The sequence below is a fragment of the Polyodon spathula genome, chromosome 11 (assembly GCF_017654505.1).
Source record: "Polyodon spathula isolate WHYD16114869_AA chromosome 11, ASM1765450v1, whole genome shotgun sequence".
In the NCBI taxonomy this organism is placed as follows: domain Eukaryota; kingdom Metazoa; phylum Chordata; class Actinopteri; order Acipenseriformes; family Polyodontidae; genus Polyodon; species Polyodon spathula.
In genome coordinates this window covers 17,075,337-17,100,195 of record NC_054544.1, presented here as the reverse complement: position 1 = coordinate 17,100,195, position 24,859 = coordinate 17,075,337, and the positions used below count along the sequence as shown (strand labels likewise).

The window sequence follows — 24,859 nt, the reverse complement described above, 5'->3', positions numbered from 1 at the left end:
CTAGGTTGACAGAAATCGATAACCTCAAACACCAAGTCATAAAATTTGAGTACAACTAAAGAAAGACGACTTAGGGTTACATTTTAATTATGGTGCCACTATTTTCTTATAAAAAATGCCTAAAAACAAAACAAACGATTACGATAAAGATAATTGCTAGTATGTAAACTCAGCTTGCTCAAAAAGTGTATTAAGGCTCATTATTTGGGTAGGGTGAATAGGTTATAGGGTAGATTCTTATATCTACTCATTAGTTGAGGAACCCTCCTGAGGGTTTCTTAATTGAGACATCAAGATTGATTAATCAAACAAGATTGGCTGCTGTTTTTATCCCGTCTTTATTAGAACAATCTTAAACATTTCAGAATGAAACATTTGGTTCCACCATATTGTAGCCATGTCATTGGAAGCCAAGACGTTTTTTTCTTCCAAATTTGTTTTCGTTACACTTTGGAATGCATTTTCATATGTAATAATTGGGTGTTTGGATCAAGAAGCATTATATCACATAAATGAGCTTTTTATTGAAATACTTGCAAGTGGATCATGGTGTGCAGGTATTAGATTGCCTTTACTAGAACTAGACTGCCTTTATGTTTTCATGCTTTGTGCTATACAATGTTAAATAAAGTCAACATTATAAACAGACATCTCAAATACAAAAAAACATTAAATGCAGCACCTTTAAATAGAATGTTGCATCTCAGTGCTTCTAGTCATTTTAAATGTCTTGGTTGTGGGTGAAGGCTTTAGGCACTGCTGTATTTGATTTAAGTGTTCATATTGTGTTTTTTTCCATACAATTGCTGCTGAATAATTCAAAGATGAAGGTAGTAATCACAAAATTCCTGTATTTGGAACAATTCATATTTTGCATTGAATTCACAATATAAAGGAACGGATATGCCTCAGTTCTTAAAAGTAAGAGCTGGAGGCAGTATACTCTTTCAGCTGTGTAAAACCACGGAGGATGCTGGGATGAGAGCTGCAATCAAAAGGATTTCCCTATTCCTCCATAATGGACTTAACTGTTATTTTCGAACTTGGGCAGGAGAGCGTTATTGTGAACTGTAATACTGTATGAGAGAAACTGACACTGCAATGTTATCCTGCACTTTTTGTTGCATTATGCCACTGAAAACAGCCAGCAAAGCAAGGTGGTAACACAAACACAAACATCAATCTACTAAACTTGGGTTGACCAATGTGTATAGAAAACCATGGCCTAAGCCACTGGTGAGATCTTTTGATAGGTTAAATTTTTATAGTGTGGTCCTTAAAAAAAAAAAAACTCCCTTCATTTTGAGACTGGGGATTGAATTATATTTTTATCTGTCAAAGTGGTTTTCTTCCAAGGCCAAATTCAATGAAAGTCTGACACAGTGCCTATATAAACTCATTTGTAGACAGGTAGCGGGAATTATCTGTAAGCTTTTATTTGAAAGAAAATGTATATATATAAAAAAAAGGACCTGTGTCTAATGTGAACAGTCTCCTAAATCCCTATAGTTGTAACACGTAACACAATATGATTCACACAGTCTTGACACAACTTAACCTTATCAATTGTTTATTAAATAATAAAAAAGAACTTTTCTGTACAAAGTCTACAAACAATGAACATTAAGCCAGTGCCGGGATTCGCCCTCCTGTCCCAGACAGAAGATGTAATACTATCAATTCCAAAGTAAATTTCTATCAGGCTTGTTCCAAGGCACTTGGCAACGAGTCAATAAAGTTGAATTAGCTGTTGTTGAAAAATGGGCTTGACTCTCCATTTTCAGTCATCAGCTGGGCAGAATTCATATACAGCGCTTTCAGCACCTTGCAATCAGTTAGTAATATTCAACTGTCCATGTACACCTTGAATTCTTGCTCAGTTTCAGCCGAATGCAGCTCTAAGGAGTTGTTTGTGTTTGTGTGTGTGTGTGTGTGTGTGTGTGTGTGTGTGTGTTTGTATGTGTGTGGGAAGGTATTAATATCAATGTGTGGACAAAATTAGAGAAAATGTCTCCACAAAGATAAGAACTTGTTGTGGAGACATCCCCAATTTGTAAAACACCTTTTTACGAACTAAATATGCCTTAAAAATATAGTGAGAGTCAATGAGAAGTCCCAACAAATATAGGCATGCAAACGTGTGTGTTTCAGTGTGTGTGTGTGTGTGTGTGTGTGTGTGTGTGAGGTACAGTTAAGAAATGTAGAGGGACTGGAAATCTTAGAACAGGTAAACCTGAATGCCAAGCAAATCAGCTCTGATCAATTGCCTGTCGTGTTTTAAGTTTCTTTTAATAAAAAAATAAATAAAATAAAAAGTGCAAGGCCTAGGCCTAAAGGCTTCTTCGGTTGAATCCAGGAGCTAGTATTTTTCAATGGCTCTTCTCCAAGAACAGTTATCTTAAGGCTCATCAGTGTTGTATCCACAATGTGGCTTCTGGATTTTTATTTTGTTAATCTGTATCTCCACACAAACCTGCAGTTTATGAACTTGTTGGAAATGCGGTTTTCATTTGTTTTTAAAAATGGTACATCCTCCATTAATGGTCAAAAATGAGGTTTATACGGGCTAAAGCTCTGCAAAGAAGCACAGATCAGCAATCCATAGGTTGCATTGAAAAAATGAGACGTTCACAAGTAGCTTCTATGCTACACCAAAGAGGACACATGAAATCTTCTTCAATGGTCTATTTCATTAAAAAAAAGTCTAATAGTTTTGGCCAAATATATCGGTATTCAGAAAGATATATACTTTTTTCAAAGCAAAAAGTCTAACATGGTAAACACACTGCACTTGGAAAAAAAGATCTGGTGGCCATCAGAAATACAACTGCTTAATAAGAACAGCAATCTTTAAGAGTCACAATATATTTTGTCTTCACAAAACAAGAAGATCCATTGACAGCAGACCAAAAATGTCAAGGATTCTTGATCATTGTTCTTTTCAATTTTACCAGTCAGCAGATTAAGAATCTATAGCTTTCTCTTTTGGAATAGGCATTTTCTGATATGTATAGCACCTATAAAACAGTCAATCCCTTAGGGAGTCCCACAGGTTAAAACAGCAAAGCTTTATTACTGATGAGTGAGTTCTGTCACTCATTGACTCATATTGAAGTTGGCAAACAGTCTGGTATGGCACTGTGTTACTGTCGAATCATGCTTCGGAGCAACACCTTTGCTGGTTGATTTTAACTTTATGCTTGATCCCGTCGTAAAGCTCAAAGTTGTAGTTCTCCAGGGTGGTGGAGCTCCGCGAGGAGAGCCCGCTGTAGGAACATGAACAGTAAAGAAGGAGTCCAGCACAGACGGCTCCTAGAAGAACTCCTAAAGAGCTCATGGCGATGATGGTGACGAGGATGGGATCCAATGAATACAGCCAGTTCTTGTCCTTTTCAGATATCTGAGTGGCCGGAACACCAGCAGAGGGTCCTGGAGTGATCCAATCTGGAAGTAGAAAAAACGTTGTTTGAATTTTTTTTTTTTTTTTTTGAAGAAACAGTATGATGAAAGATGAAATTAAAAAAAAAAAAACACATTGGATTTAAAAGAGGAACTGGAAAACATAAAAAATGAAGCTCTGTCTCTTCATAATAGTTTGTTAAACAGAATGTTGCTTCAGGATCTGGGTTTTCTTGGCTTCCATAAGCATCCCATCATTAGAAGTTCATCTTTCAGAGCTGATAAAAAGTTGCCAAAACCACCCCAAAATAAAAACAGTTTCTATAGAAACCTTAGAGCAGTCTCGACCCCATTCTATCAACACATTACTCCACACAGATTATGTTATTATTATTTGGCCAAAGCTAATAAAAAAAAAAATAAAAAAATAAAAACTCCCAGTATGTTATTAATAGAATTTTGGCAATAGGAATGTATGTGTAATTTAGCAATTGACTGGATCCTAAGAGCTTTACTGTGGCCTTAGAGCTAGTCAAAATGTGATTAATAATAAACACTAAAAATTCCAAATGTAGGAGCTGAAAATAGTTAAGATTCCAACCCTTGCTAAGAAGTATATTTGATTCAGTGTTTAAACTTACCACTTCGCTTTGCTTTCCTTTTGCGAAAGTATGATATACTGGTATAGAAGCTGATGAGATTGGTTTCCTTAGCAATGTGCCATGCTGTTTATACAGATTTATTTTTTAAATGGTTTGCCAGACTGTTAATCTTTTGAGTGGACAACTACATTACTGATGCAGAGGCCCTTGGTCCATAGTGACAAGTAACAAGCCTTTAGAAGCCTAATTTACAGTTCTTATTTACAGTTCTCCTTTTTTCTAATTTGCTTGGAGCGAGAAAGGCTTCAAAGATTGAAGGGTTTGCAGGCCAGTAAATTACCCACATGGAATCAGCAACAAGTCTAAATGTCCAAATCAAAGAAAAGATGTTTCTCTTTCACCAGAAGGCAGCAACAGATCGTTAAATAGAACATACTGTAGAAAACATACCTGCATTAGATCGGTCCTTGCCGTTCAGCATCCAGCCGTCTCCAAAGTCTTTGACTACCCAATTGTCTGTTTTAAAATAAAATAAATGGTAGACTTCAGTTTTTTTATTATACAGCAAGGTTGGGCATTTATTTGCATATAATGTAGCGCTGAAAGTATGCTGAGACAAAGAAAAAGCAAATATATAAAATAAACATATGGCAACTCAAAACGCATCGTTTTTTAACCATAACACTGCAGTTTGAAAACATTAATAAACTAAAACACTGACATGGTTATGGTTTTATTTTAATTGAGGTACTGGTAATGACAACACTGTCAAGTGGATCCACAGTGTGTATTTATACGGCAGTACATAGTTTAGCCATTAATGATTCAGCAGTGAAGCTTCATGAAGGGCGTATAGCTCGGTGAGTGTTGGGTCTTTCTCCCAGAGTGCTCTTGAGGTCAAACAAAAAATTGGACAAACCAAGTGTTCAAATATATAAATCCTCAATACATTATTAGGAAACTAAAAATCCTGCTGCCATGCTGATGTAATTTTAAGGCAGTGAAAATAACATCTGTATGACATCGTAAAACATTTTTTATTTATTTTTTTTAATCTCTCATAGACATAACATTTTATGCAAACTGAAATTTAGCATATGCTTTTTTTATTTTTAAAGATAAGAGAGCAAGTTTCTTTTTTCCTTTTTTTTTAGAAAAATATCATCTTTATTACATTCCGCACAATACATCTCCATAAAATCCCACAAGCTAAATATTCCTTGATTTCTTACAAACAGGCTATGAGCTGAAGTGCATGATGGGCATGGCTCAGAATATGTAACAATCACAGTCTAAGCATTACATTCACAAACATAAAACACGAAGGATACAGAAGAAATCTGCTTGATTAAGAATACGATTGTATTAAATAAATAAAACATCAAATACAGTTATGGAAAAGCCAATAATGCAATTACTGACCAGGAAAGAGCTTCCTGGAATTAAATCAGCAAAGGAGATAATAAGATCCCAAGAATACTAATTACATTTTTATGAAGAAACTGTCTTGCACACAACAAATGATTGAGCTTTCTCTAGATTCTGATGTACAAAAACAGTGAACATTTCAGTCTTAAATTCTCATCTGGTGAAATACTTGTGACTTAAATTGTTTCATTCTATGTCTCCATCCCCATACCTTTTTTGAACTTGTCAGTTGGCTGTTGTACATAAAACCACTGCAGGCTTCCCAATAAATAACTGTAATGATTGCACTACGAGTCAAAAGCCGCTGCTTCACTGCTTGGCATAGTTTATTCTTTCATTTTTTAACTTCAAGACTGCTGGACAATTCTAACAGTAAGTGCTTTTTCTCATTAGTATTTTGTTCATGAATGGGGGGAAAACTTACTGCAGGCTTAATAACTGTTATCTTATCCATTAACTAATTAAAACTTATTAAAATTAAAATAATTCATGGAGAGTGACAGAACCTGAAATTGATTTAAATATACATTATGGGTACATTCCAATGTTTCTCCAAGGTATTTCTGTCTTTACATGTTTTTTAAATTCAGATCTTTCCACAAGTGCTACAGGTTAAAAAATGTCAAAGAAAACACTTGCAATTCTACAGGAAGACTTTTTTAATCACCTGTTCCTTTTTTTAAAACTCCTTGCCCTAAAAAACAATTGGAAATAAACCAGCTTTTCTTCCGATAACTGTCTTGTACAGCAACCAAAAAGCCACAATATTTTATAGGACAATCGAAGTGTGGTTTGATCTGTTGGCTGTTTTTTTTTGCACACATCTCTTCTGTAAAGGGGAAAGAGCTAATAACTCCAAATCAGGCAATACAAACATGCATATTTTACAATGTCCTGGTACCTCGCATTCCTACATAACCTGATGTGTACATGAACATATAAAAAGACAGAACCTCTCATAGATAGGTATGTCAACCTGAGATCCTTAACAAAAAATGGTTTCATTAAACAGAATAGATATTTGTTGATGATTATTTTCTAGACTGTAACAACAATAAACACGAAAATGTGAAAGCAGTAGCAGGATTGATTATGAGTTCTTGATAATGAAAGACTATTAAGACATCCCAGGGAACTCCCAGAGTTCAGTGTGATCTATCTGGGGTGATGTTCTAACAAGCTGGATAGGCAGGCAGCCCTTCTGCTTCAGACTGCATCAGGTTTTAAAACAAAGTAACAAAGTCTGTGAACTGGTTCCACACACCTGAAATTTATAATATACATATTTAGCCAAAAACTGAATAAAAGTATTATCTGTATACATCAGCAGATGTAAAATGTAACTGGATTTAAAAAAAATATATATTTAAACCACATATTGGTAATATTATCGTTTTATAGCTCTTAATAAAGAATGTGGATTGAATTCAGGCAACATATGGAAGCCGTGGAAGCGTCTTTTGTAATGCAATAAGCACTTTGAACCAGTCCTCCAATGTCTAAGCGATAAAATGATCGAGATTGGAATTCTAATTAGGCATGGCTCAGCTTTGAAAGGCTTGGATTCGTAGTATAATTGCTTTTCTATTGGAAACAATTCTGTTCTAGACTTGTAAGCTTCTTTCTATCTCTCGAACACCACCGGGATTTAACTCCTTAGGCGCTGGGCGGCCCATAAACATGTAAACACGATCCAGCACCAACCTCATTCTGCTCCACAAGATATCAGTGTTAGGCACTGCAGGTACCAGTAACTTTAGAATAACACCCTTGAACAAGAAAAGAATCAGAAACATGTTGATTTTATGCCAGACCTGGTTGTGCTCTGAAATTACAGGCATTGCGAGGTATAAAGTCCTATATATTGTTTGCTTATCATTCACTACTGATCTTTTTTTTTTTTGCTTTAGATGAGGCAGATGAAAGTCCCACAGCATGTAACCTACTGCTACAGCTATGTGGGACTCCAGTAGCACTTGTGTGGATTCTTGCCATAATGAATTCCCAGTGTTAAAAAGGAGTAACTGTTCATGATAAATTTAGAAAGCCAAAAAAGCATTGCAATCTTGTTGCTAAGGCAGCCTAACTTATTCATTGCCACATCCAACACAGCTAAAGTGCCTTGGGAACTGCCACTTGCAAGCAAACTCTCTCTTATCTAATCTAGTAGACACACTCATCATCACTCCACTTCACTTTTTCATTAAACCAAAAAAAAAAAAAAAAAAAAAAAAAAGAAAAAGCCAGACTTAGACAGCACCCCAAAGTTTTAAGGCCAGTTTTTTCACGTAAAGTTAACAGCATCACAGGTTTCTAACAAACAAGGCTACATAAGGCTACTAGAAGCCCTTTGCATGTGATAAACGCAATGTTTCATGTCACAAGTGAGCAGATGCAATAGGATTTGTTCTTTTATTTGAACTTTCTGCTGGTCAGCAGGAACCAGTTATCCCTCCGTCTTAGCATGAATATGTTTATTTAATATTGGCTGCCAGCAATTACTGTATTTTACTGTTCAGTGAAGATCTCTTCAAATGAACAGGAAATTGCATTCTTCTGGAATATAGTTTAGTGCTCTGAGAAGGTTTTCACAAGAAGTTAATCAGTTTTTAAAAGTAGAGCATGCTGATACAAAGCTAATTCCAAATCACAAAAACCTCCACTATTCCAGAACGACTGGTCGAGGACACCTAGCATGACCAGTGGATAATGAATGCTACTGTTGGATTCCAACTCAGTTTTTTCTTACTGAAATAAAGCTCTGTGCTAAGCTTGGATTGCCTCTCTTTCTGTCTGAAGAGCAGTGTATACCCACCACGAGGTTGTGGAGGTGAAAGGATCACATGGGTACCATTTTAGAAACTGAATTCTTTCATGTGACACAAAACAAGAGACTTGGACCAGAAGTGGAATTTAATTTCCCTGCCCTTACTATTTTTTGAGCATTCAGTATTTGCATAAAATCAAAGCAAGCTCATATTTTAATGATATATCGTGATATTTAGGATCCTAAAAGAATTGTAGAAAGAAGCAGGGTTTGTGCCAAACTAAGCTCACTGCAACCATGCCTGAAGCATTCTCTCAGACAGACACCCTCCTCGCTGCGAGCTATAATTGGATTGTAGTCTACTTGTCATTCCTATTTATTTTTGTTTCCCAGATGCAGCATCCAATAGAAAAAAGGCAGTCATTTTTTTTTCCATCAACAAATGGTATAAAAAGTGCAATTACGGCATATTAGGCAACATGACAGTCATTTTTTTGTTGTTTTTGTTTGTTTTTGTTTTTTCTAGCGCGTGTCTTAAAGAGTCCCTTCTCAGCACTGGAGGCTGTGGTCCTCCTTTTCTAGTTTAATAGTCATTGTGGGCTCCACGCCGGTTACGGCGCTGCTGGGATACGGGCCGTTTTTGTAGGCGATGGAGTGCTGGCTCTTCTTGGCCGCATAGCGATACCGGTGGCAGTAGAGAACCATCACCAACACGAGGGGCACCATCACCAAGAGGGCACCTCCCCCGGCCATTACGTAATACCAGTAGGTTGGGATGGGTTGCACTGACACCGAGTCTACTGTGGGTTCGCTCCCTCCAGGAAGGGTGACCCCTATTGGAGAGACACAGAAGAATTGGCTTGGGTAGGGAAGCATCCCAACTAATTTTTAAAACACGCATCCCCACATGTACACAGACACACACAGACACTTGCATGCTTAATCAACAGCCAATATGACTGTTCTAACTTATTTATCTAGCCTGTTGTACATGGAGGGTCAGAAGTAATGGGCTTGTTAGTTTTCTACGTACAACACTGCAAACACAATCCACTTACAAATGCTAAAGCAAAGAGTATTTTGTGTCATGTTAAACTGACAGAGATTTACTTATACGTAGCAGTGGGAAGCAAATGCAAAGCTGCCACATAACAGATGCCAGGACAGATACATTATTTTATTCTCTCCTAAATTAGTTTAAAAAGTAACTCCCAATTTAGAAATTTTACTGAAAGAACAACACGGCTTTACAGTGTTGTTAATTTTTCCTTTTTTAATGCATCTCAGTGGGGTCCACAGCTCCCATATCAAGCCTCTACACATCACCTCCTTCACCCCTAATCTCACCCCTTCCCTCAATACCTGTCTAAATTGTCACAATGGGATTAGCTGCCAGTTAGAGGTGTGATTGGGTGATGGTGGTAGCAGCTATATATGTTGACAACAGTCTCAGTGCAGGCCTGGTCAATGGAACTAATTTCCACTCTGACAGCTTCCATTAGAGTCAGCCAGTGAAATAAATTACCTTTTAGACCTGGACTGAATTTTAATCCATGCACCACTTGAATGCCTGTCACACTTTCCAGACAAAATAAAATTCAGTTGCCAAAACTTTGAGTGTTTTACAAAAAGGGTGATATTTGGCTCATTTGACTTTAAGAGAATATAAAGTAGTTATCTGAGATACATGTTTTCTAATATTGTCATACTGAGGCGAAATGTATACCAGTGAGATGTTAAACAGTTGTTAATAGCTTTCAACTTCACAATGGGACTTTACCACAAGTGAGTGAACTTTGTGTGCTACAGGTTTTGTAATTTCAACAGCATGCGCATTTCTCTACAAATCTTCATTTCATCAAGCCACAGACTCCCACAGAGAAATTGAAGTGCAGTGTACATTCTGTGCAACCTTCCCAAGCTACTAGTGTTAAAACACATTTGATTCTTGCAATGCCAGTTCAAAAAATACCCTTACAACAACATCTTCTTTTAATAAGACGTGAATCTTTTTTCTTCTTCTTTTTTAATTTTTAATTTTTTTAAACATCAACCAACCGGTTTGTTTTCATATGCAACAATAGGATGTTGTTGTCTTGCTCCCCCAGTTTGCTGGTAAAAATTCATGACAGTTTTTACAAAATAGGTGAAGAATATATGGAAGCAAACCAATGGAATTTAACTATAATAAAACAAAAAAAAATCATCAACCTTACCACACCTAGTATTGGTGCAAAAAGAAAGAAAATGTGGGCCCATTGAGTGAAATGTTAGGCCTATCCACCAACAATATCTGAAACCCTCAAATACATGCACGTTAACGTGCCTTTTGTGCCTATCTAATAAAAACAGTGAACCAACAATTATTAACTCTATCGGGGAGACAACCTCACTTTTTCTTTTTTCTTTACAGAAGTGGGTATAACATCCAACACCTGGGAGTCCAAACTCTGCAGCATGCACCATCTCCTTTTATGCATATGCCAGTCTTAACAGCAAATACTTTCATTGCCATGTGATGCTAAACTTGAGACTTGCTTTCTTGCTTTAAAAACCAACAAACTTTAAGAACTGGTTCAGTTCTTGACTAATTTCAGATAATTCATCTCTTACATAATAAAAATGTAGCTAAATCAGGCTTTGAGGGTATTGTTTGCTGCTGTAGCTGTAGGACCAAAGCTTTGTCAGTGGATTAATGTAGTTACACTACATAACCCTGCATAGCAAAACAGCCCCTGCCATTTTACAACTGCGCCACATATTTAGCTATAAGCACAAGGACGAGTAAAAATACAGTAAATGAATTATACAAAATGGAAGCTTACCTATGGTTTCAGGGTAAAAGGCTGTGATGGGTTCTGAAAAAAAACCAAAGGAAAAAAACCAGAGAATGTCTTTAAGACAGTGAATCAAATAAAAACATATAAAAAGTACATTTTTCAACAAAGATACACCAATGTTAGGAACATTTTACTTTTAACAACTGTTTTTCTAATTTTAAACTATATCCCAAGCATCATTAGCATTATAAAATGATTAGGCTTGCCATGTTTTTTTTTTTTTTTTGTTTTTTGCTTGATTTGAAATCAGCAAGGCTGTAGGAATTCCTTCATACAATCCACGATCCAATCATTTATGTACTTACGAGTACATTCTTTAACTGGGATGCTGGTTGATATGTGAATGTTATCAATCGCTATATCTCCTTTGAATCCATGGCCTATATCCGCCTCCATCACAATCTGACAAGAAGAATGAAAAGACATCAGCCAGCAAGCAGAACATAGAGGCACTACACATTTTAAAAGCTCCAGTCAAGGACCCTAAGGCATTCAGTATTCAACTTGTAACCAGACAGTTAATAGGTATGACAGTCAATGGTATAATCCTTGGTCATTAATATAGTGTAGACATTATTGCTTCATGATTATCAAATACAAGGCATGTCTTGTTGCTAACATATGGTTAGTTTGGGAGACAAAGGGCTGCTGTCATTGCTATTGCTGTACCTGGTATTCCTTGGGGGACTCTGGCAGTACGGTTCTTCCTTCCCTCCACTCACTGCCCTGGTCGCCCCTCACAGACCACAGAGTGGTCTCTTGTTGGTCAGTTTCACTCATCAGCACGCGAAGGGTCCCAACGTTGGCCCCCTGCATGTGGTACCAGAAGACCATGCAGAGCTGCCCCCCCAAAGCAGAAACTGGGGGGCTGAGCAACTTAGCACGAAGCCCTTCTGTCTTCTGGCTAGCTTCCACATACAAATAGTTGCCATTTTCTGGAAAAAAAATATACACATAAGGGCTTGAAAAACTGCTTTAAAATAGCAAAAAATGATTAACTTACAATCCCTCTCTGCAAAACTAACCAAAGCGTGGGTTGCTCCCTTAAAAAAAAAAAAATCATCCACAGAGATAGCTAAGCTGTTATCTGATTTATTTTTTAAAACCTTGTGTAACCTCATAGACAATATGTATCAGGCACAATTGATCAAACTAAGATTCTTTTCTTGAGATATGAACTATTTTCCTTGTCATTGTTGTTTTTGTGATAACAGGTTTTAATAAAATCAGCATTCATTTATCACTTGAAAAAAAAACGTCTTTTGTCTGACGTCTAACCACCAAGCGTGTCTTTGTATTCTGTTTACAAGAAACTCACCATTTGACAGAAAAAGTGTGCTGTAATGCCTACTGTTGCTGATTCTGTGGTGCTCCATACACACGTGCAAAGCATAATTAAGAAGAAGCAGGATTCTTCTAGCAGTTCCTGCTGTAGCACCCACTGTAAACTATCAAATGTGAATAGGCGGCCAACTGCAGATATATGGTAGGTCTTGTGATTTATTGATTAGATGGTGAAAAACACCCTTTGAAAACTTTTTTTGATTAATAAAGGGTGCCTAATTATGCATTGATTTTTAGGAAGTTGTCAGTCTCCAAGGTAGGGCAAACGTGAACCATGTGGGGAGTTTAATTTTCTTTTCCATTGCTCTCCATGCTACAGAACTTAATTAGTGAGAGACCATCCTAACCATCTGGGAATTCTTCAGAATAGCACAGCGAGGGTCACAACTTTCCTAAAGTGTCTGAAAGACTTGCACAGTTCTAGAAAATGAGCAATTAGCATCATGGAAATTTCGCCAAAGATAGGCAAACAAAAACATGGCTTCAAAGCATTGTGTGGGTACTAACCCTAAGCTATAAATGGGTATTTAGATTAAAAACTTGGAAGAAAAATGCTATTGTTTCTGTTAGGGTATAACTTGCATGCTGACCCCCAAATCTGTTGGAAGTACATGCTCTGTAGTATTGAATAGGTTTGGGAAAGACTTTAAAATCTGTTTTTCTTTTCTTTCTAGAGATTTCAACCCTAATATATGGAAGCCAGGCCGCTTTCACAGAAAGAGTTAGACTAGCAAGCTCTCAGGTGGTTTAAGAAAAAATGTGCTGCAGGACCTTAAAACAGGGCCAGTCAAACATTTTTACAGACATTAAAGTATTATTACTGGAAAAAAATGATAACAATTATGGGATCCCAGGGGATGGAAATTGAAAAGTTTGATCAGAAAGAAGGAAACTGCTTCTCGCTTTTTCTGAAGGGTTTATATTAATTAAACATTATTACGCTGACGAGCTGAGACAGAACCCTGTAGGAAGCCAAGGCAGCCTCTCTATTTGTGATCTGAGGATATGACATTGACAGCGGTGAGCTTCATTAGTTTGAAGGGAACTGAATCTCTAAAACAATTCCGCTGGAGAACAACAAAAGCAATCCAGCACGTCTTGGTAGACAATGGCGGCGTTTACATGCACAAGTCATGACAGTTTTTCTCATGACCTGTTTGCCGTACATTTCAGGAAATGCGCTGCTATGCAATTCTGATTTAGGAAAAAAAAAATCGTCTGTGCCAATGCAGATTACTCAATTCATAGTCATTTAGGGGAGGGGGTATTTAAATGACCATGTCTGCTTATTATGTAGGAAAAGAACGACTCTGAATATCGTGAGAAGAGCTTCATGTGTTGCCATGAAGATAAAAATATTTAACAAGAGAAATGAATTCACGTAGTGTCACGCGCATTCTGAATTAGGCCACGCATTACCTACTTGTTTGTCTGGTTACCTTTCCAGCACACTCACACACACACACACACACACATACACACACACACATACACAAAATTATATAGAATATAATTTCTACAAGTTTTACTACTTAGAATTTATATTTCTCTGTGTGTGTTTGTGGAAAATCTAAAATTTGCATTTCATTAACACTAGAACCGTCTTTTACAATACCTGTTTTTATTTTGAATATAACCTACAATATTCATTTTTTTATATATATAAAAGCCTGTTGTTATCTCTACTGGACCTGACAGCCATCAATTTCTTTGTTTTGTACATGGTAGTTTTAACTACTTTTGTTTTTACAGTTTTGTATGTGCTTATACCTGTTTATACACACATTTCTTTTGAAATGTTTATTTTATTACAGTTTTTCATTTTTTGAAGTAGTGCTTTGCATGTGGTTAGAAAATAACCCTTTCATGTTTAATTGTTCATTTAAATATGGCGTTTCGGTTGTGCAGGTGTTTGACATGATGTGCTTGAATAAAACTTTTCAGTTGTATCCAATAGTTGATCTTTCATTTCAATATTGATGGTGTTTAAAATGTACTGGCCGTTGTAGGTATGAGTATAACCGTGGCGGTTCTAGTGTTGCAGTAATCCATAAATGTACAGTGTTTGTGTGTGTGTGTGTTGGGGGTGGGGGGGTGTCTATGTTTTGTACCGCGTTTCTGCTGGAGATTACGTGATATTAAGTCAGAAAAAGTCGATCTTGTCGTAAGCTATAAGCACAATTCCTGTTCTGGTTTACATCGGTTTTTACAGCTATTTTTGTCGTGAGAAATCGATTGACCCTACCCTTAAAGTCGCACTGCCAAAAGGACGTCCTTTTGCTGTTTCACGATGTATTTGCTTGACAATGTCACACAGTCATGACTGTATAGTCGATTTTCAAGTGCATGTAAACCAAGCCAATGAAACAGTACAGGATTTAGAGGCTGCTTGGTTTTAAAAGCAATTAAAATAAATAAGAATGCCACATAAAAAGCAGGTCAAGGCCAGAATCCAAAATGGCTATGTTATCAAATAAAAAGGAAATAAGTAAAACACAAAAGCTGCCTTTTACAGCTTAACCTATAAAGCTATTCATGTTGGGATGAAGGTGAAAGCATAATAAAATTGCCTAATAGTCTTGGATCAGCCATGAATACGAAACTGGTAATATAATAGTATAACAGTCATTTTTCCTTTTTTCCCCTCAGGGTACACAACCCCATTCTCTTTTTTTTACATACTTTGACATTTTGCCAACTAAAGTTGCTTTTCTATGTAGCATCCATAGGGTGACAGTTAAAATTGTTCACTAAGTCTCAAGTCCCTTAAGCGTAAGGCCTGCTTCAGTGAGACACATGGCTCATGCCCCGGCTGCAGTAACAGTCGCTCACCATTTGAACCCAAGAGGTGGTCCTGGCTGGGCCCAGCACCCAGAGTCCCGCCAGTCCCGCGTGGGTGAAAGGCCCAATTGAAGTCAGATGAAGGGTCGTGAGACCAGCCGCAGAGGTTGTTTGTCTCAACGTTGCCAAACTGGCAGTTGAAGCTGTAAGTGGAGTCAGTGTATTCCGGGGCTGTTTGCAGAACAGAAAGTAGAAAAAAAAATCCATTAGAAAATGATCACAGGATGATTAGAGACCTAAAACTCTTGTTTGAAATGTAAACTTAAGGGCCTGATGAGGCCAGACTCCTGATATAATAATAATAATAATAATAATAATAATAATAATAATAATAATAATAATAATTATTATTATTATATTATTATTATTATTATTATTATTATTATTATTATTATTATTATATAATCTTCATTCTTTGAAACAGCTGCAACAACAAGAACACTTTGCCACAACTTTAAATGGCCCTCCCTCTGAGCTCACCATGTAAGAAATAGACTCCCGTTAGCAATAACAGCTGTTTAAGGCATAAACTACTACAAGGCCCCATATCTGGATCATTTGAATTCACAAGTTGGCTGATATTATAGGTTTCTGTATCATTAAAAGAACCTGCTATTTATGAATAATGTAAACCAGCAAGCCATACATAATAATAGTCATTATTAAGTACTGTATGAGCCATATGTGATGAACATAAAGGAGCTGTTTAACTGTTCTTGCTGGCTTCTACTTGTTTGATCCTTTTGTTTGTTAACTTCCACCTTTTTTCACAATGTCTGTTGCAGAGTATCAGCTTAGCCATAGCTCCCAGCACATCCATTTTCATCTGTCATCATCGCTTCACAATCTGGCAGCACAGAGTGGCATCAATTAGGCCCTCCTTTCCTGCCAAGACCTGGTAATATTTTTTTGACCTCTATTTTACTAGGTAAGCACATTGAGATTAAAATCTCTTTTACAATTACGACTTGCCAAGAAAGGCAGCAGCAACACAATAAATCACAGATACAAAATAAAATACTTAAAACATGCACAAATCTCAAACAGATAATCCTGCAGCTTGCCCCTTAAAAATTATTCGGGACTGCTACTTAAGTTCAAATTGTAAACCATTCCAAGACCAAGGAGCAAAATAGGCAATTGATCTTTTAGCAGCCTCTGTAATCACTTTAGGAATCGTGAAATTAAAAAATGTATGTGATCTAATACTGTAGTTACAAAAAGCGACTATATAGTATTAATTTATATATGGAGGTAATTTACAAAGAATTGCCTTATATAACAGAATATACCAGTGCTTCAACATTCGCAAAGCCAAGGAGGTCCAGCCACCCAAACTGTATAACACACAATGATGAGTACAGTACCTTGAATTCGTAATATAGCTCAAGGCTGCATGATATATAGGATCCAGTTTGATTAATGTTAAGGGCAATGCAAACCTGTAGACTGTGTCCCCATAATCTATTTGTGGTAAGAATATACAAGCAATTAGCCTTTTTGTAACTACAGAAAAACAAGACAGGAGTCTACAAAAGAAGCCTATCATGAATTCCATTTATTTATTTTTTTTACAAGATTATCAATATGGACCTCAAAATCGAGATTACTATCCAACCAGATAACCAGATACTTATAGTTATCAACTATCTCAATAACTTTGTTATCTAAAGTAACTACAGATAATTCTTTAGCAGCATTTGTCCTTGTAGAAGACAATGCCATAACTTTAGTCTTACTAGAATTTAAAAGGGGATTACATGAGTGAAATAGTATCATCTGCATAAAGATGGTACTTGCAGTGTTTAATGTTATCACCAATGTTATTAATATACAGGATAAACAATAACAGGACGAGAACAGATCCTTGAGGAACACCCTTATTTAACAAAACAGGATTTGACATCATATTTGCATGTTTGACAATCTGTGATCTATTAGTAAGGTAATTTTGAAACCATCCAGCTGCTTGCAATCCAATACCAGCACACAATAATCTTTTATTGAGTAATGCATGATCAACCATATCAAAGGCCTTGGAAAGATCAATAAACAGAGATAAACATGTTGATTTTTTAACTAGTCATTTTCATATTATCCATAACTTTCAATGCTGCAGTCACAGTACTATGACATGACCTAAAACCAAATTGCATATTGTTTAAAATGTTGTTTACATTCAAGTAACATTTCAGTTGATTACTGACCATAGATTCCAACATTTTTGCCAAAACTAACAAATTGGAAATTGATCTGTAATTGTTCATGTCAGATGGATTTCCAGCTTTTAAAGAGGAGTAACATAGGCAGACTTCCAGACATTAGGCAGTTCATTTGACTCAATTGAGATTCTAAATGTAAGTAATAGGTCCTGCAATAACTACAGCAGCAATTCATTTTCTAAAAATGGATATAGGCCATCAGGACCTACCAAATTATTACAATCAATAGCTTGTAAAGATTTTAAAATATCAGTAACTTGAAAAGAACAAAATTGAAAGCTGGGTGAACATTGGGAGTTCAGAATTAGAGGCATCACTGCTTTGATCTTCAAAAATATGACCTGCTTTATAGAAATGCTAATTAAAGGCATTCAACATATTAATCTTATCAGAAATCATTGAATTACCCGATACTACCAGATTTAATCGTTTTCCAAAATTTAGTTTGATTATTAAAATCTTCAGTCGTGAGATTAAGATACTGATCTGATTTCTTAAATAAGTACACTCATTTCTGAGTTCTTTAAATTCATGCCAGTCCTGTGTATATTTTGTCTTCCTAGCTTTAGCCCAACACTTATTCCTTTGATGAGTAAGTTCAGCAAGACTTTGAGAGAACCATGGATTTTCTCTGCCTTTAATTCTTAATCTTCTTTATTAGCTATTAAAATAAACTGCTCTGACAGAGCATCCTCCACTGTTTAAAGTAACGTTTAAAAACAATACAGGGATTCGATTTAGGAATTTTAGTGTCCCTGACACACACAATATTACAATGTTCACACAAATCATTTGAAAAAATTCCACTTGCTACATATTTATGTACATAATTTGTCAACATAACATCTAATAAGGTATCAATACCAGGCTTCTTATCATTAAGTCTAGTTGGGGTGTCTATTAACTGAATTAGATTCAGTGAGTTACTGAGTTCTCTAAATCCTTCTGATTTTACAGTAAGCCTTTCCCAGTTTAGATCACCAGCCTTGTCATACGTTTTTGTGTTTTTACAGGGGAAGACACATACTTCTCCTAATTGCAATGGTCTAGTCGATAACATACTCAATAATAAGTTAGAAACTGAATGTACCATAGCTCTCCAATAGGAGGGACAACTATCAGAGCCGTTGTCATACAACCTCCTGTGTTTTGCTCTGGATGCTGCTTAACTACACAGTGGTGTATTACACTATCACTGCCCATATATCAAGACTGTTTGAAAACTCACGTTGTGTGACGCAGCCTGAGGGATCACTGTGACACGGAGGCTCTGTCGTGATGTCGTCGTTTCGCATAGTGGGGGTCAGGTTTTCAGCAGAGGAGGTGGTTTCTGAAAACAAACCAAAGTTCAGTTTAGATCAGTTTGCATTGAAAGAAATGTGTGACAGTTAACATAATGTGTGACATTAACAGTTTCCCAGCAGGTGGGAAGGCTTTGTACAAACAAAATAAATAAGTAATAAAGCATTTGTGCAGATTACTTCAGCTTAAACATTTCCCTCAAATGTAAGTGGGATATTATCTTTTTCATGACAAAAAAACTTTTATGAGTTTGGGGGTACATAAAACTTAAGTACCACATATGCAAACAGTACATCGGTAGTTCAAAATAGTTCTGTCACATATATATATAGATATATATATCTATATATATAGCTATATATTATATATCTATATATATAATATATATATATATAATTAGTTTATTATATAATTAGTAGGATTAGTAAAATGAAACCATTATATAAAAATATTAGTTATAAGAAGTACGTCGTTCCATGCCAATGTATCATGTTATAATATAATAGGTGTCGCCACAGCCAAAATATGGGTGCAGAAAAAAAAAAAAACTTTCTAGCTCAAGGACCCTATCCCTGACAGATGGAATAGCACTTAGAGTTCTGTAAATCAGATGTACTTTACAAGTGGGTTTAAAAAAAATATTAAATATTCAAAGCTGGGAAAATGGCTTGCTTTTGTTTTCAATGATTTGTATTGTGTAAATGTTTGAAACCAAAAAAAAGAAATTATTTTAAAAAAGAGAGAAAAAGCAGAAAAACTTCTGGTAATACTGTGACATACATATTAAAGGCATGCCCTTTCGGGATGTAATTAACCCCCATTAAACGTCTGTAATGCCTGCACTGTAAAAGAGCACAAGCAGAATCCTCTCCATTCAGCTCAAAGACTGAATTTACCACTCCATACAATACTAATGTAAGACCAGGGTTTAACATAAAATAAGTCACGACTGATATTAATTTGAATTTTCTTTATACCATTTAAAGGTCAGGTGTTGTCAGAAAATAAACAATCTGACCTTTTAACAACGTTTCCAGAAGCCTACATCCCCAGTCCTATGTCACAGGTCTGTGACCAGGCAGGCTAATTTGATAAATCTTCTACAATGTATCATTATGACAATCCCTTCAGACAGTATGAGTGTATAAACAGTATTTATTGTACAGAACTGAGAGAACAGCTAGCCACTTAGCTTTTCCTTTTTCCTGGAAAAGTGCAATTAATTGTATGTATGTATATATATATATATATATATATATATATATATATATATATATATATATATATATATATATATATATACACACACACACACACACATACACACTATATGGTATACATAGCAGAAGAATATAGAAGAAATAATCTGGAATATACTCTTCTAACATATTTTATGGCTCATGGTGAGAGATGGCTGACATAACAGCCACTTTCCACACAACAATTTTGCATTTTTATTTTTAAAGACAATCAATTGGAATCACATGCTGGCTCTAGCGAATGCAGATGCCAATGGGAACAGCTCTCTGTGGTTCTCCTTCACAATCCCATCCCTTCTGAAAACTGTCTGGAGGTACAACTAGAAAGGGACTGACACTGCGTTTTCTTCACAAGAAGGTAAAACTAAAAAAAATAAAAAAATCAATTATGTACAAAGCCTTCACAAAATGATCTTATAATTTAGCACATTACCATCGTTCAGTACTATATCTGGCCTACTCTAGTTTGGAATGAGAATTATACAAATAATTGGGTAGACAGGATATCTAATCTTTATTAATGTAATATTACTCAGCAATTATTGATCGTTACCAGCAATATATACTACATAGAGCTAAAAAAAGAATTCCACTAAATCTTTACTCATATATATTGCCATTATTTTGTGGGCCTCATGTCTGCCCAACAGTATATAAAAGATCAACGCATTATGGTACCACCCCATTACCAACCAATGAAACACCTTCATTTTAAGTGGATCCTTCTGCATCTGGATTACCTACAACAGACCGTAATCCATCTCCTTGACTACTTCCTTATTTGTACACAGATCAAGCTATTCTAAATGCTCTTAACTCTCTTAGATTTGAACAAGTATAGTCTGTATTTTAATTAGCTATTTCAATGTTTTGAACATTTCCTTCCATAAAAGTCATTTTTTTCATCCTATCATTTTTTTTTATCTGAGCTGACGTTATTAGGTTGCAGTAGCTCCTGTGAAGATCTACAGAACATGATCAATCAACCCATAAATATGCCATTTAAAATGTAACTAAACAATGGTTACTCTTAAGGTGGAAGGAAGGGAACTTCCTAAGGTGAGAAGAGGTACATGAGAATACCATAAGAAAACTAATTCTCCTGCTCAAACAACGTTCAACATTCTGAAGATAATGTTGACTTTGTGCTACACCCTGTCAATATTTAAGCAGAAACAGCTGTCCGGCACTTCAAAAGCTTAGGCCTTTTATAAAATATAGATATGGTGTCATCTACAATGTAAATCACTGAAGCAAAATAGACAATCACTTTTCCACACAATATTGTATTTGTATTTTTACCTGGAAATTTGCCACTCCTTATTATTAACAGATATCTCTGTTCATATCATTAATCTGGAGTTTGATCAACTAGGCTTTGGCTTGTCAATGAAAATAAAATGATTACATCCTACACTTTAAAGAGCTTGTCTTTCCATTCCATTACTTATAGAAAACAGCATCCTGGGAAAATATTTTTAAAAATCGCACTGGCGCTCACTGACAGCTGAAGTTGTGCGTCTGCCTTGAGCTCAGCATTGGAAAGTCCTCAGGTTTGGGCTTCTGCTTATACAATGAATTCCTAGAGGGCTGTAGTTTATAACAGCATTGTTCAGAGGTGCGCGTGAGTGCTTCATCAACTTATTTATATAAGCTTTATTTATATAGACTATAAACAGTTTCATTGTGAAACAGAAACAGTAGGAGAGAGTACAAACACAATTACTACCCTATTTCTAAATTGAAAAATTGAAAAAATTATGAGAAGATGGATGTAGAAAGTTCCAAATAAAGATACTTAGGGATTGATTTGATCAACCTGTACTCAACCAGAATCAACCACAGCAGCATTTATTAGAGGATTCTAAAGAGCCAGGGAATCCTGATCAAATCAGTCCCATAGCTAATGTAAATACCAGTACTTAAGCTTTGATATAAACCATGAACACACATGTTTTACTGTATTAATTTTACTCTCTCAAGGACAACAAGCTGTTCTAAATTAATATATATATATATATATATATATATATATATATATATATATATATATATATATATATATATATATATATATATAATATATATAATTATACTGAAATTAACTTTAATTTACGTATTGTATGATGTCTTGCTTAAGACTTCTGGAAATAGAGGCTGTCACAACTCGCGGGTCCAAGGTGACCCTGGACTAATAGTGACTAGAGTCAGATAATTTTAAGGTCCTACTATGATGACAACTAGCCCTAGATCATTTCGTCGGTACGTACGAACCAAGGTTAAGAAGAGAAGATCTAGATCACACGGAGTGTTCACTCTAAGAGATTCCGTTCGTTTCCCCCCCCACCCCCCTCCTCTAGATCACGGGGAAGAAAGGGAGGAGGGTGGTGTGGTATATATTTCCATTGTGATTTCCTAATGCTTCCCAAGGTATTTGGGCCTCACTGGTTGCTTCCTCAGAAAGACCCCCCCCCCCCCCCCCCCCACACACACACACTTATTTTTGCGCTTGACTTCGGTTTGAATGCTGCAAACAGTGTCACAGTGAGGTGCCTTTTCTGATTAAGGGATCCCTGTGGACTATTTACTAAACTATGGATTGAGGGGAGTTAGTTCGCTGCAGATTGATAGCAGGCCTCATTCATTCCACAGCTTCCCGAGATATGAACTGTGAAAGCCTACTGGTCTATAGATGTGGTTTTGAAACAAAAAGGCTCCCCCCCCAACCCCAGCATCTGGTATGCAGCCCTGGAATGAAACGATTACCATACTTCTTAAACATTACAGCAGGGAAACTTCTCAGGCTTACAGTTTAGCTGCAGGCCTGCATTTTAAAACCCATCAATGTTGTTGACATTATGTACTTAAAACGCAATAACTCCAATGAAAGGGATGTTATTCACTCGCTCAGAAGATATAGTATCTTTTTTTTTTTTTTTTTTTTTAATGGCTTAAATTGGAATAGGAAATCATTGTCCGCACTGTTATTGCTACAAAACTTATTTTATAAGAGAAATGAAATGGAAGTCACTGAGGAATTAGAAGGGATCTGCTTGAGTGTTTTTTTTTTATTATTATTCAGTTTTACAGCTATGCTGCTGTCACTTGTTAAATCCATAAAGTTTTTTTTAATGGGAAAGAAAGCGCATAAACGACTGCTAAAGAGGTCTCAGTATGTCTTACCCAACAGATCACAGCCCAGCACTTCCAGCCTCATTCCAATTCCAGCAGGGGACCACCTCTCTGGATACACACGGACATACTGAGCGGACACTGGGCTGAATCGACGGATCTCCGGCGTGTCGTAATGTGTGTTCCCTTCAAACATCTGGAATAAGATGGACCAAATGAATTAAAGTGTAAGTGACTTCTCTGAACGTACTGTATTTATACAGCACCCCCGTGTTGAAGTAAATCAGTAGTAAAGTTGCCAAAAGCAATAGGAGCTAATCAAAGTAAACACTTTCAATGGAATTTCAAGTAATTAATACGATTGCATATTTCATATAAACAAAGCTGTACATGCTCACAAATGCACTAAAGAAACCCGTCCTTACCTTAGGCTGCATGGTCCTCTGGTCCATGATAAAGTCCCAGTCCTTGCCGTTCATGCTGTGAGCCACACGGAACTTCCTGACGAAGGCGCGGTTCTCCACTGTGGTGCTGCCCTCGCTGACAGATCCTCCGCGAGCCCCCTGGATGATGACCCCCGTCACAGTCTTGGGGACCCCAAGATCTGCCTGCAGCCACTCCTCCCCTGCAATGGGCTGTGGAAGTCTAGGGAACCACCCAGAGCGGCTAGCCACAAGACGGGCGGCTCCCGGGGACCAGTGGATGTCCCGAGCCGAGGAGGCGGTGATCTGAGAGTCAGGAATGAGGCCGGAAAGCATGCCTTGCATTTCAGTGCAAGGAGCGTCTGGATTGGGAGAGAAGAGGAGAGAGTTTGAGGCAAGGACACCTACATGCATTACGCAGTGGAGGGTTTCTAAATCCAAGCTCCTATTAGGGAAAACAATGAACAATTTCAATAAGCTTTAGCTGAATAATAGTTACTGTGTTTAACAATCTAGTATCCTTGTATAAAATATAATTCAGCAAACAAAGCATGGACAAAATATCTGTAAAATGTTTTAATTAATAAATACAGAAAGCTTACTTGCCTTTGCTCTTAATTAAAAATAATAAATAAAAAAATAAAACTTGTCCAGAACAAACAGCAATTACTAAAAAATACAAAATACTAACCATATTGAGGAGCCAAACTTTCATCGCCTACTAAATCATCTCAGGTCAAACCCACCTGACAGTTTCCAATCACTGAAAGGATCTTTTACATGATCGAGCAAATTACATCCCTGAGCTATACTTGTAATGAATCATATGGAGCATGTTTTATCTTATGCTTTTAAAGCTCTGTTTTATTTTTTTATGTTTCTGCTGTCCGCCTATGGTTATCTCTATAAATTCCCCTCTCCTGATCTCCTGAAATCTTAATCCTGAGCATCTTCGAGAGTTATGGGCGTAAGCTTGGGAGCAGTGTGTCAGCCTGTGCTGGAATGCTCAAATACCTGAGTTTTGGCAGCCATATAGTTCAAATCGAAGGGCAATCCCATTTTGCCAGGCCTGGGGTCTGATTCTGACGTAACGAGTCAAAACTGGTTGTGGGATCCTGTTGAGAACCACCTCTGCAGGGTCAGTATTTCCATGGAACAACTGGAATTAACAAAAACAACAGAATTATTATTATTATTATTATTATTATTATTATTATTATTATTATTATTATTATTATTATTATTATTATTCCATAAACAACTTGTTTTCCTTGGAAAAAACTACTTGAAACAGAATCCCT

The 24,859-nt window shown here is 36.5% G+C and overlaps 1 protein-coding gene across 4 annotated transcripts in view; it reads right to left on the bottom strand.

The window, feature by feature from the left end:
• Positions 1-319: 319 nt before the first annotated feature.
• The window catches only part of LOC121322850 (neuropilin-2-like), a 141,929-nt gene continuing 117,389 nt past the window's right edge, over positions 320-24,859 (bottom strand). For 3 of the 4 annotated variants that reach the window (XM_041263273.1, XM_041263271.1, XM_041263270.1), the window contains 10 exons: positions 24,573-24,717; positions 23,562-23,920; positions 23,188-23,332; positions 18,672-18,773; positions 15,213-15,392; positions 11,706-11,971; positions 11,342-11,438; positions 11,022-11,054; positions 4,452-4,517; positions 320-3,444 (listed from right to left, as the gene is read on the bottom strand). In XM_041263273.1, the coding sequence (XP_041119207.1) occupies positions 3,155-3,444; positions 4,452-4,517; positions 11,022-11,054; positions 11,342-11,438; positions 11,706-11,971; positions 15,213-15,392; positions 18,672-18,773; positions 23,188-23,332; positions 23,562-23,920; positions 24,573-24,717 (1,683 nt within the window). In that variant the 3' untranslated portion in view covers positions 320-3,154. Of the gene's footprint in view, positions 3,445-4,451; positions 4,518-4,544; positions 9,030-11,021; positions 11,055-11,341; positions 11,439-11,705; positions 11,972-15,212; positions 15,393-18,671; positions 18,774-23,187; positions 23,333-23,561; positions 23,921-24,572; positions 24,718-24,859 lie in introns of those variants that run through there. The other variant, XM_041263274.1, reaches the window with a different exon arrangement.